The sequence below is a fragment of the Schistocerca piceifrons genome, chromosome 1 (genome assembly GCF_021461385.2).
Source record: "Schistocerca piceifrons isolate TAMUIC-IGC-003096 chromosome 1, iqSchPice1.1, whole genome shotgun sequence".
Taxonomy (NCBI): domain Eukaryota; kingdom Metazoa; phylum Arthropoda; class Insecta; order Orthoptera; family Acrididae; genus Schistocerca; species Schistocerca piceifrons.
Window position 1 is genome coordinate 495,747,714 of NC_060138.1, and position 14,386 is coordinate 495,762,099.

The 14,386-nt window shown below is 39.4% G+C and overlaps 1 protein-coding gene across 3 annotated transcripts in view; it reads right to left on the minus strand.

The window, feature by feature from the left end:
* LOC124795951 (kelch-like protein 38) overlaps positions 1 to 14,386 on the minus strand; it is a 152,689-nt gene that overhangs the window by 48,316 nt on the left and 89,987 nt on the right. For all 3 annotated transcript variants that reach the window (XM_047260033.1, XM_047260040.1, XM_047260047.1), the window contains one exon: positions 11,535 to 11,741. In XM_047260033.1, the coding sequence (XP_047115989.1) occupies positions 11,535 to 11,741 (207 nt within the window). The remainder of the gene's footprint in view (positions 1 to 11,534; positions 11,742 to 14,386) is intronic.

Consider the following 14,386-nt stretch of genomic DNA (forward strand, 5'->3'; position numbering starts at 1 on the left):
TTCAAGAAGGGTCGTCGAGCAGATGCGCAAAACTATAGACCTATATCTCTTACGTCGATCTCTTGTAGAATTTTAGAACATGTTTTTTGCTCGCGTATCATGTCATTTCTGGAAACCCAGAATCTACTATGTAGGAATCAACATGGATTCCGGAAACAGCGATCGTGTGAGACCCAACTCGCCTTATTTGTTCATGAGACCCAGAAAATATTAGATACAGGCTCCCAGGTAGATGCTATTTTTCTTGACTTCCGGAAGGCGTTCGATACAGTTCCGCACTGTCGCCTGATAAGCAAAGTAAGAGCCTACGGAATATCAGACCAGCTGTGTGGCTGGATTGAGGAGTTTTTGGCAAACAGAACACAGCATGTTGTTATCAATGGAGAGACGTCTACAGACGTTAAAGTAACCTCTGGCGTGCCACAGGGGAGTGTTATGGGACCATTGCTTTTCACAATATATATAAATGAATTAGTAGATAGTGTCGGAAGTTCCATGCGGCTTTTCGCGGATGATGCTGTAGTATACAGAGAAGTTGCTGCATTAGAAAATTGTAGCGAAATACAGGAAGATCTGCAGCGGATAGGCACTTGGTGCAGGGAGTGGCAACTGACCCTTAACATAGACAAATGTAATGTATTGCGAATACATAGAAAGAAGGATCCTTTATTGTATGATTATATGATAGCGGAACAAACACTGGTAGCAGTTACTTCAGTAAAATATCTGGGAGTATGCGTACGGAACGATTTGAAGTGGAATGATCATATAAAACTAATTGTTGGTAAGGCGGGGTACCAGGTTGAGATTCATTGGGAGAGTGCTTAGAAAATGTAGTCCATCAACAAAGGAGGTGGCTTACAAAACACTCGTTCGACCTATACTTGAGTATTGCTCATCAGTGTGGGATCCGTACCAGGTCGGGTTGACGGAGGAGATAGAGAAGATCCAAAGAAGAGCGGCGCGTTTCGTCACTGGGTTATTTGGTAACCGTGATAGCGTTACGGAGATGTTTAATAAACTCAAGTGGCAGACTCTGCAAGAGAGGCGCTCTGCATCGCGGTGTAGCTTGCTCGCCAGGTTTCGAGAGGATGCGTTTCTGGATGAGGTATCGAATATATTGCTTCCCCCTACTTATACTTCCCGAGGAGATCACGAATGTAAAATTAGAGAGATTAGAGCGCGCACGGAGGCTTTCAGACAGTCGTTCTTCCCGCGAACCATACGCGACTGGAACAGGAAAGGGAGGTAATGACAGTGGCACGTAAGGTGCCCTCCGCCACACACCGTTGGGTGGCTTGCGGAGTATCAATGTAGATGTACATGTAGAAAGAGGTAAAGGAAAGCAAGATACTTAGGATAGCAGGACAAGTGGAAGAAAAGGCAAAGGAAGCTGATGGACTGAAAAATGAACAAGATGATCAGTTGGTAGATCTTTTGGAGATATATATTCAAGTTTTTTGAAGAAAGGCCAGAAAGAGAAAGATAAAATATGACAATAAGTTAAAGAAAGTACAAACTTTTGCTGTAGGGGATAGTGTGTTCTTGTGCACTCATCCACAGGCATCTTAATTGAAGAAGAAGAACAAGAAATGGCAGTTGTTATTTGTCAGACCGTTTGAAATAATAAGGATTCCACATCCTGGGGCATATCTATTGGCCTACCCAGTGACGGGAAAGGTGATGGGACTCTATCCTCACCATCAATATTAAAAAGTACTACACAAAGTGAAAATTAGAATCAGTCCAGTCTCTAGTAAAGATTGTATATATTAAGGAGATTTTATTTCATTGAGGTTTTAGGTGTAGATAGGTTTGGTTAGATAAGCAAGTGTATTGATGTTTGTTTTCAGCAGAACCACAGAAGGAGAGCTGATGCTGATTGTATACTTTTATGTGCATATGAATAACTTTTGTGTTTGTTTCTAGAGTGAATTTTAATTTTGTATGTGTTCATGTTCTAGATTAAGTATAAAGAGTAATGCAGTTCATGAGTGATAGTGTCAGTAATTACTGGAAGCAAATATTTTGATAGGAAATGAGTCCAAGTAGCTCTGGACACTGAACTTCACGCACTTGTCTGAGAAGTATGCTGAGGCATAATAATTTTCTGACAACAAAGGGCAGGTGTGTGCATGTCATCTTGTGACTGGTTTTACTACAATTAGGTGCACCTTTGCTCTATAACCAAATTTTCATTATCATGTAAAAGGTAAAGTAATGGTGGCTGAGCTGAATTATGTTAGATTTGGATGCTAGCAAGAAATTACCACGTATTAGCGGTTAAATGTTTGTATTACTTGAGCAAAATGGACTCTCAGTGAAGAAAACTAAGTAATATGACATTGTAAATAAGGGAATATATGACTGATTAAATTATGTATGAAGTTATCAAAATATAAGTGCATTGTATTTGTGCGTGCTCACAGACAACCTGTGAATGTTGATAGGGTACAACAAATGCATCATAATTAGGAACATTATGAGAATTCATATCATGTTGATAGTGATCGACAGTGTAATTCAATGAAAATAGGATATAAAAACAGTGACATTTAACTGAAGTGTTAGAAATGTGAAAGAAGGGTGAAAAGTGAACAAAGAAAAACTCGATTCGACTCTATCGTGCCAGTGCAGAAACATGTTAGTATGCTAATCTACTAACAATTCCAGGGCCAAGAAGAAATTCAGAGTAAGGGGTCAGAAGGCTCAGACTTGTCAGTCTGTATTATGTCCACCACATCCCATTCTTGATCCTGATGCATGCCTGTAACCACCTGGTCCACCACAAGAGACGACAAGATATTGATACATCAACTACGCATCCTGGTAGCTGCTGTGTGGCAGTGTGTGTCATCATTTGAGACCAGCCCACCCCGCAGTGCCCAACTTCCCTGCGAGATCAACCAACGTCACCCAGTTTCTCTGCAATAACAAATTGTGAAAAAACTGAACAAGAAGATTTAGAAACTTCAGTCAAGGATATGCCCCCCCCCCCGGGAGGCGGGGGGGGGGGGGGGGCGACTAGCGGGTAGAAGAGGTTGAATAGATCAGCTGATCGGTTTGACTGTCTTATTGTTATTGGTTTAAAGTTAATACATATTGCAAGGTGGTGTGTGTCGCCTGCACGAGCAAAATATTTATTCCTTGACCTCGCGTTGCTCCATGGCGAGTGGAAGAAAAGATAATCAGAATGTGACAGGACTTGTTGCCGAGACAGGATGGCGAGAGGGTGTGTATGAAGTGTGTGCAATGAAACAGTCATTGTTAGCCGCCATATTGTATAATTGTTAGTAACAGCCATAATACAATATGTTGCAGTTCAAAGGTAATTTCATGTATTTATTTTTGATCAAAATATTCTGTGATGAACTGTAATGTACGACATCAAACATTTGGTGGTTGAAGCTTGCTGTAGAACCTGCTTTAATAACATGGTCAAAAGCATAGAGAAAGTTTTCTCTGCTAAAACGAACTCATTTCACTTGCAGACAATCATCGAATGACCATATGCAAATGGCAGTATTCTAATTCGAGAAGATCCTATAGAAGTTTTCTTTCTATTACATTTAAAGAATTTTACAAATGATTGTCGGAGTTGTCAGCTGCTTCTACACCACGAGAGTAACTTGTCTACATGTACGAAATTACGTATGCTGTGGGAGTAGTCGACACTGCTCAGTATATTGTCCCTCGCAGACATACAAAGACACTACACACACTAGTTCAATAACAACGAGTTTAATATTACCAGCTTAAAACCATTAATTTCTTCTTTTAAGCAATAACATTATAACTTATAAAGAAATATATACAGGATGAAAGTTAATGTGGAAATATCAGCATAAGAACTCAAAAGTCATGATTACCAATGAGGTCCAAACTCAGTCTACCAGAACTGCTTTTTGGTCATAGGTACATTCGGAAAACACCATGCTTCTATGGCCTTGATTAATGTGAAAAGTTTAGAAAATGTTGCAATTTGTGAACAACATAAAAATTTGATTAAAGAAATACAAAAAACATCTGTGCACACCATACAGTCTAGGTGAGCGAAGCAGTGGTCACTAAGCTAGGTATTCTGTAACACTTCCTAAGGGCATGCTCCAAGTTACTTTTACACCTCAAGACTTAGCTGCAATCAGAATGACATGCTGTGTTATGGAGATTTCTGGTCTCCTGAAACATCATAATATGCAAATATAAAACATATTTCAAAAGTCTATAACAGATCAACATCAGAGCTACAGACCTACAGCCTTCTGTGGTTGTTTGATGACCTTTCTTGAAAATGGGAATGGTGTGCTTTTCTCCAATTTTTGAAACACTTTGCTCCTCTAGAGCTCTACAGGGGAGCCTTGTTTAATTTTAGTGACTTTAGCTGTTTCTCAATGCTAATATCTATATTACTCATCTATTCAGCAGTGCGAGAATTAAACTGTGGCAGCACTTCTGCAGCTTCTGTTCTACAGAAGCAAATGAAAATGGAATTCAGAATTCTCAGTTTTGCTTTGCTGCCCTCAATTTCAGTTCCTCCACTATCCATGAATGGCTGGACACTTCAGTGCCACTGACATCTTTTGCATACACCTATTTTTTAAACAATTAAAAATTCTTCTACAGTAGTCACTGAAGGTTCATAGATTGCCTTCCTGAGAGCCAAATGTATTTCATTCAACATTTCTCTATCTATAACCCTATGCTTTGACATGATACGTTTGTCTGTTTACCCATCCTACTGCCATGTAAATCTTTCTACTTGGTTTATTTGCGCTCTGTACTTTAGTAAACACTGTTGTTACAAATACCTTAAGGACACCGGTATACGTTTCAATATGGACATCCTCAAAGATCGTCAATGGTCAGGTCTAAAGAGGATCAGAGGTCAGGTCTGTTTGTTGCCATTGGGTCTAATATATTTCTAGCTTGAGTGCGCTTCCAAACTACAGTCTTCTGAGAAATCATTTAGTACTATTTCGCAGGATTTCTTTTCATGCACATCACTTACAATAATGACAGTATGATTGACGATCATATGTATCAGAAGCTGAGTATTTATCTGCAGCTTTTGGTTACTTTTGGGGTGAGTCTGGTGGTTGACATAAGGACACAATTATAAGCTTATGTCCACTCTTCAAACAGATTCTTGCCCAATCTCACAAGCAGCTTCAAATTTTATCTCAGTGGATCTGAGTTTCTCATCTACTGTAACAACTATGCCACATCCATTTACCAATAACCTATCCTTTTAATCTCATTTAGATTTACCTAAAAATCTCACTGCTGTCAATTTTGGGCTTTAGTTAGTTTTATTATATGACCACTGTTTATTAAGACTGGTTCACTCCATAGGATTTTGTAGTGAATACTTCGGCAGTTGATACTACAATTTTAATCAGTTCATCTGTGTGTGTTGTGGGGGAGGGGGGACATTTGTTTGGATCTTATTCTAATAATGCAGGGTATCTTATAGCTATCATTAACTGGATTGGGTGGAGAGTCATCTAAAAAAAAAAAAAAAAAACACCTGGTGTGCACTCCACACACAGTCAGCCACCTGGTTTACAGCCTCTGGTATGTATTCCATCCCTGACCCATTTAGTGGGCCCACAATTCTCAATCCTATGGTATAAGCACATGAAGTCACCACCAAACTTCTCACTGAACCTTTGATGTCTCTCACTGAAGCCTTCGACTAGGCACAAAACCGGAGGGCCTCGATTAGTTCTAGGGACAATGCATCAGATCATAAATTTTGTAGAAACTCTGTGAGCAAGGTCGGTCTTCTCAACCACCTCTGCCAGTTACTGGGGTTATCCTACTACGACCTCGCTCTCCAGATGACATATATTTGTTCCAACATATGCCACAATCGACAGTTTTTTGTATCTTTTTCCCCAAAGCTGCCGAAACAGCCTCTTCAGCTTATTGACTGAGGACTCCACAAATACATACAGAATGCACAAGTTTATCCTTGCCATCCCTTTCTGCCATTTCCTAATGGGTATCATTATGCACCATATGTTTGAAGTGTCAATGATTAATGAACCTCTTCCCTTTTATGCTTGCATTCTCTTGACAAAGGACACAGCATGCTTCCACAAAGTTGAAATGTGTCTCACTAGCTCAGTTACAGTTTCAGTGACAGACAGCACCTTAAATTAGTTGGTCTGGGGGATAGGTGCAGCACCTGGAGTTCTCCCTCGTCCCGCCTCCCTGATCATGGCCTAGACCCAGCACTGATATGCCACTCACAGTCAAGTGGATGAGCACTGATAGCTCCTACACTTAACACAGAGGAGACAATATCCATGGGAGATGGTTGTACTTGAGGTACCTTTGGTACAAGACTCTTGCGAGTGCACCAGACACATCCATTTGCAGCAGCTCCCAATCACAATAAGAGTTATTTCCAGCTGCTTATGAACAGTAGCTAACTCATCCTGTGCCTGAGACCACCAGTCACAGTCGGTACAATGTTTACCTGGACACTAACCAAATTAACTTGAAATAAACCTTACTGATGGTTTTAATTTCTACAACAATTGCAAGTTCACTTTAAGACATGCTATGATAAGATAAGAGCCTGGAATAAAAGTTACAAATTCCTTGAAAAATATTTGTATCTTTAATTCTGTTGAAATTATGCTTCCTAACAGACTCATGATTAACTGTTGAAAACAATGATGATGTGTGACAAATGTCATCAATATACATCAGTGTTGAAGGGAAAAATTAATGGAACACTTATTTTTGAATCCAAGTATTTGTACGAGTTGACCATTTCAAATTGTAGCTCACTGACACTGTAGTCATGGGAAGTGTACAGTTTTACATCTCTGGACATTTAAAGCAAACTGACAATCTTTCAACAATTTTAAACTTTACCAAGATCTGACAGGATATTTACAATTTTTTTTCTTCAAGTAGTACATCATATTAGACAACTGCATAACCTGCAAAATGTCTGAATTACTAATTATACTGTCAGACAAGTCATTAATATACAACCTAACAGTAAGCTTTCTAAAACATTCTGCATCCTGACTACCAATAAACTTCTGATCCAGTCACAAATTTAATTTAATACTACATGTTGTTGTTGTGGTCTTCAGTCCTGAGACTGGTTTGATGCAGCTCTCCATGCTACTCTATCCTGTGCAAGCTTCTTCATCTCCCAGTACCTACTGCAACCTACATCCCTCTGTATCTGTTTGGTGTATTCATCTCTTGGTCTCCCTCTACAATTTTTACCCTCCACGCTGCCCTCCAATACCAAATTGGTGATCCCTTGATGCCTCAGAACATGTCCTACCAAACGATCCCTTCTTCTAGTCAAGTTATGCCACAAAATTCTCTTCTCCCCAATCCTATTCAGCACTTCCTCATTAGTTATGTGATCTACCCATCTAATCTTCAGCATTCTTCTGTAGCACCACATTTCGAAAGCTTCTATTCTCTTCTTGTCCTAACTATTTATCGTCCATGTTTCACTTCCATACATTACTACACCCCATACAAATACTTTCAGAAACGATTTCCTGACGCTTAACTCTATACTTGATGTTAACAAATTTCTCTTCTTCAGAAATGCTTTCCTTGCCATTGCCAGTCTACATTTTATATCCTCTCTACTTCGACCATCATCAGTTATTTTGCTCCCCAAACAGCAAAACTCCTTTACTACTTTAAGTGTCTCATTTCCTAATCTAATACCCTCAACATCACCCGACTTAATTAGACTACATTCCATTATTCTCATTTTGCTTTTGTTGATGTTCAACTTATATCCTCCTTTCAAGACACTGTCCATTCCGTTCAGCTGCTCTTCCAAGTCCTTCGCTGTCTCTGACAGAATTACAATGTCATCGGCGAACATCAAAGTTTTTATTTCTTCTCCATGGATTTTAATACCTACTCCAAATTTTTCTTTTGATTCCTTCACTGCTTGCTCAATATAGAGATTGAATAACAGCGGGGAGAGGCTACAACCCTGTCTCACTCCCTTCCCAACCACTGCTTCCCTTTAATGCCCCTCCACTCTTATAACTGCCATCTGCGTAAATAGCCTATTGCTCCCTATATTTTACCCCTGCCACCTTCAGAATTTATAAGAGAGTATTCCAGTCAACATTGGCAAAAGCTTTCTCTAAGTCTAGAAATGCTAGAAACATAGGTTTGCCTTTCCTTAATCTAGCTTTTAAGATAAGTCGTAGGGTCAGTATTTCCTCATGTGTTCCGATATTTCCCCGGAATCCAAACTGATGTTCCCCGAGGTTGGCTTCTACTAGTTTTTCCATTCGTCTGTAAAGAATTCGGGTTAGTTTTTTGCAGCCGTGACTTATTAAACTGATAGTTTGGTAATTTTCACATCTGTCAACAGCTGCTTTCTTTGGGATTGGAATTATTATATTCTTCTTGAAGTCTGAGGGTATTTCGCCTGTCTCATACATTTTGCTCACCAGATGGTAGAGTTTTGTCAGGACTGGCTCTCCCAATGCTGTCAGTAGTTCTAATGGAATGTTGTCTACTCCCGGGGCCTTGCTTCGACTCAGGTCTTTCAGTGCTCTGTCAAACTCTTCATGCAGTATTACATCTCCCATATCATTTTCATCTACATCCTCTTCCATTTCCATAATATTGTCCTCAAATATATCGCCCTTGTATAGACCCTCTGTATACTCCTTCCACCTTTCTGCTTTCTGCTTTCCCTTCTTTGCTTAGAACTGGGTTTCCATCTGAGCTCTTGATATTCATACAAGTGGTTCTCTTTTCTCCAAAGGTCTCTTTCTGCTTTCCCTTCTTTGCTTAGAACTGGGTTTCCATCTGAGCTCTTGATATTCATACAAGTGGTTCCCTTTTCTCCAAAGGTCTCTTTAATTTTCCTGTAGGCAGTATCTATCTTACCCCTAGTGAGATAAGCCTCAACATCCTTACATTTGTCCTCTAGCCATCTCATGTCCATACTACATATGGTCACAGTTTTGTTAATAAACATTGATGTGGTACCAAGTAAAAGCTTTCGAGAAGTCAAGAGATACTGCAGCAAACTAATCCATCCTTGAAACTTCCTGGCAGATGAAAACCGTGTGCCGGACCGAGACTCGAACTCAGAAGCTTTGCCTTTCGCAGGCAAGTGCTCTACCAACTGAGCTACCCAAGCACGACTCACGCCCCGTCCTCACAGCTCTACTTCTGCCAGTATCTCATCTCCTACCTTCCAAACTTTAAAGAAGCTCTCTTGCGAACCTGGTTCGCAGGAGAGCTTCTTTAAAGTCCCGAGTTCGAGTCTCGGTCTGGCACACAGTTTTAATCTGCCAGGAAGTTTCATATCAGCACACACGCTGCTGCAGTGTGAAAATTTCATTATGGAAACATCCCCCAGGCTGTGGCTAAGCCATGTCTCCGCAATATCCTTTCTTTCAGGAGTGCTAGTTCTGCAGGTTCGCAGGAGAGCTTCTTTAAAGTTTGGAAGATAGGAGACGAGATACTGGCAGAAGTAGAGCTGTGAGCACGGGGCGTGAGTCGTGCTAGGGTAGCTCAGTTGGTAGAGCACTTGCCCGCGACAGGCAAAGGCCCCGAGTTCGAGTCTCGGTCCGGCACACAGTTTTAATCTGCCAGGAAGTTTCATATCAGCGCACACTCTGCTGCAGAGTGAAACTCTCACTCTTAATCCATCCTTGATCCATAGCTTTCAGGAACTATGTGAGAAGATCTCAAATTCTGTTTAACGTGATCAGTGTTTTTGGAATCCTTGCTGGTTGGCATCATGGTCATTCTGTTCAACATACCTCATTACTTTTGATCTCAGATTTTATTCTCCAATACAGTTCACAAATTATAATGTTGTACTTCTCCATACATATCGAACCATAAAGGTTACCTGACATACCTAAGAAGAAAACAGATGACAATCATCATGAAATGGAGTTTTGATGATTTAAGAGACTAAACTTAGAAGTATTGTTGTATGTCCTACTTACAGAACTTTAAAAGTCCTTTAATGCTCATTTTATTTTATTCATCTACTTTTACATACATACTCCACAAGCCACTGCATGGTTTTTTGGCAGAGGATACATGTACCACTACTAAACATTTCCTTTTCTACACCACTTGCAAAAGAAGTGATGGAAAAATGACTCTCTATGTGCCTCTGTATGAGCTCTAATTTATCTTATATTGGCTGTTCCTGCACAAAATGTACATTGGTGGCAGTAGAATTGTTCAGCAAATCAACTGCAGATGCCAGAACTCTACATTTTCTCAATAGTGTTCCACAGAAACATTGTTGTCTTCCTGCCAGGAATTTCCATTTGAGTTAACGAAGCATCTCCATAATATTCACATGCTAACTGAACCTACTGTAGCACATCTAGCAGCTTGCCTTTGCATTGCTTTGATGTCTTCCTTTAATTCAATCTGTTGGGGAGCCCAAACACTTAAGCAATACTCAAGAGTGAGTTCCACAAGAATTCTATATACTGTTTCCTTTGTAGATGAGCTATGCTTTCCTAAAATTGTCCCAGTACACTAAAATCAACCATTCCCTTTCCCTACTACCATCCTTATGTGCTCTTGCATTTCATAAGGCTTTGCAACATTATGCCTAAATGTATAATCAACATGACTGTGTCAAGAAGCATACCATTAACAATGTATTCAAACATTACACGATTACTGTTCCAGCTCATGTGCAATAACTTACATTTTTCTACATTTAGTGCAAGCTGCTATTCATCACATCAAACAGAAATTCTGTTTTTAAGTCATCCTGCATCCTTCAACAGTCACTCAAAAATGATACTTTCCTGTATACTACAGCACTGTTAGCAAATGGTCACTGAGTGCTGCTTACCCCATTTTGTTGGACCATTTATGTATATAGAGAACAATCACAGTCTTATTACATTTCCCTAAGGTAACCCTGACAATACACCTGTCTCTTATGGACACCCATCATCCAGGATGAGGTACTGGGTACTATTACTTAAGAAGCATCTCGGACCTTTGTTAAGTTTGCAGTGGGGCACCACGTGACATGCTTTCTGGAAATCTACAAGTCTTATGACATTTTATAAAACTCTTATTGCAAGAGATTGAATTGTATTTTTAATTCATCTGTGTCAGTTATAGTTGTTTCAGTTCGCACAAACATTATTTATGTTTTATGTATTAAATTTACAGTTCAAACTTGTTTTAACATCTCATCTGACAATTTTATATACATTTTTAATGAAATATTATTCTCATGTGCAATTAAGGAATCATTTTCTTGTAGACTTTGAATTATAATTGATGTTAACTGTATTCAAATGCATGTTTCTAACTTGCTAACATAGTTTTTACATGTGAATTCTGTGCTATACATTTTCACTGTTACATATAGGAGATATTACTAAGACAGTCAACAGTAAGCCTACTGCTCAGATACAGCTACTACAGAACTTCGAGGATTAAACAAATGTTGTTTATTTTACATTATTATAACAATATCTTGAAATTCAAAGTTCATAATATTTGTATCATCATACCTGTAAGATATATACTTTCTTCATACGGCATTGCACTATTGAATGCCATGTTGTTTGTTATTGGAGGCTCTCTGAATGTATGCCACACATCAGATCCAACGTGATATATATAGACTTCAATACCAAACACAAAAATGTACCCTTGATAAACACAGCATGCCACGGAGTACATATTCTGAGGAAGAGATGAACACTCGATCCATGATCCTGAAAAGAAACCTATATATAATATACAGTAATGGTAATGGTTAACATTTCTCTTCCTACCTTTACGAATAATAAAATATATTATACAATGAAAGTTACCACAACTACAAGTCTTGTTCTAACTAAACTGCTCAGACCATTTTATAATGATAAAATATAACTATGACTATTTACCACAATATCAGAAAACTTATCTGATTAGTAAACGGGCACTGTATGGAACAGGCGAAATACCCTCAGACTTCAAGAAGAATATAATAATTCCAATCCCAAAGAAAGCAGGTGTTGACAGATGTGAAAATTACCGAACTATCAGCTTAATAAGTCACAGCTGCAAAATACTAACACGAATTCTTTACAGACGAATGGAAAAACTAGTAGAAGCCAACCTCGGGGAAGATCAGTTTGGATTCCGTAGAAACACTGGAACACGTGAGGCAATACTGACCTTACGACTTATCTTAGAAGAAAGATTAAGGAAAGGCAAACCTACGTTTCTAGCATTTGTAGACTTAGAGAAAGCTTTTGACAATGTTGACTGGAATACTCTCTTTCAAATTCTGAAGGTGGCAGGGGTAAAATACAGGGAGCGAAAGGCTATTTACAATTTGTACAGAAACCAGATGGCAGTTATAAGAGTCGAGGGACATGAAAGGGAAGCAGTGGTTGAGAAGGGAGTAAGACAGGGTTGTAGCCTCTCCCCGATGTTGTTCAATCTGTATATTGAGCAAGCAGTAAAGGAAACAAAAGAAAAATTCGGGGTAGGTATTAAAATTCATGGAGAAGAAATAATAACTTTGAGGTTCGCCGATGACATTGTAATTCTGTCAGAGACAGCAAAGGTCTTGGAAGAGCAGTTGAATGGAATGGACAGTGTCTTGAAAGGAGGATATAAGATGAACATCAACAAAAGCAAAACAAGGATAATGGAATGTAGTCTAATTAAGTCGGGTGATGCTGAGGGAATTAGATTAGGAAATGAGGCACTTAAAGTAGTAAAGGAGTTTTGCTATTTGGGGAGCAAAATAACTGATGATGGTCAAAGTAGAGAGGATATAAAATGTAGGCTGGCAATGGCAAGGAAAGCGTTTCTGAAGAAGAGAAATTTGTTAACATCCAGTATTGATTTAAGTGTCAGGAAGTCATTTCTGAAAGTATTCGTATGGAGTGTAGCCATGTATGGAAGTGAAACATGGACGATAAATAGTTTGGACAAGAAGAGAATAGAAGCTTTCAAAATGTGGTGCTACAGAAGAATGCTGAAGATTAGATGGGTAGATCACATAACTAATGAGGAAGTATTGAATAGGATTGGGGAGAAGAGAAGTTTGTGGCACAACTTGACCAGAAGAAGGGATCGGTTGGTAGGACATGTTCTGAGGCATCAAGGGATCACCAATTTAGTATTGGAGGGCAGCGTGGAGGGTAAAAATCGTAGAGGGAGACCAAGAGATGAATACACTAAGCAGATTCAGAAGGATGTAGGTTGCAGTAGGTACTGGGAGATGAAAAAGCTTGCACAGGATAGAGTGGCATGGAGAGCTGCATCAAACCAGTCTCAGGACTGAAGACTACAACAACAACACATTTGTTTCAGCATAATACAATATATCTTGCTCACTTTCAGATTTCAGAACACTTTTATTTTGTTAAGTGAATGAAACAAAATTAAACAATCAATCATTAAATTCTATTATTCCTCCACAACCTATTACTCCTATTTATTTATTTAACTTGATTTTATCAGGGCCATCAGTTCCTTGTTTACATTGTAATTGCCTAAGAAATGACCATTTTAAAACGACAAATAATATTAAAATGATTTGAACGTCTATAGAGAGAATGTGAGTAAATAATACTGACTATGATCGAATAAGGTTAATACTCCCAGTACTACTTCTGGTGCTGCATGCATTTTTTTATATTGGTATGACTATCAACCAGTGGTCCATCAGAATAAAAGGTCACTGCCAAACTGTGGCCATGAGAAAAGCAGAGCACCCCATGGTGCAACATGTAGCTGAACATAACACGCTTGATTTCAATAGCTATTTCACAAACCAGGCCATCTGGGTCCTCCCCCCCCCACCACCAGCTTTTCTGAATGTGCGCAGATGGGGTTATCCTTGTAGCACACTCTCCTTTCCCAAAATTACCCCGATCTCAACCTACAGTAACCTATTGTCCCCAAATCCTCCACCCAACATTTTCCAGCTCCTTGTCCTTTCACCTCCTCCTTTTTTATATACCCTCACCACTTTTGTGTGCCATCCACCCTTTCCCCTTCTTCTCTCCTTTTCTTACCTCCACATCTCATCTCCTGATGTTGCACCTTGCGATCTCTGGTCCCTGCAGGGCTTGCCAGACAGAGCTCTTCTCTCCCCACACCCGTACCATGCCATTCCTCCCCCTTTCCCACCCCACTCCAGATTGCTACTCAAGTGACACGAACATGCAACAACTAAAGGAACTGTTTCAAAGAATACAGACAACAGCAAGTGGACTGGGTTAGTTCAGGGTTGTTTGGGGATTGCATGTCAATCACTCAATAAGTTCTCAACAACTAACTTTCTTCGGTCAGTCCTGTTATCTGTAAGATTATACGATATGCACCACAAATCTTTCCTCTACACTTTATTTATTGC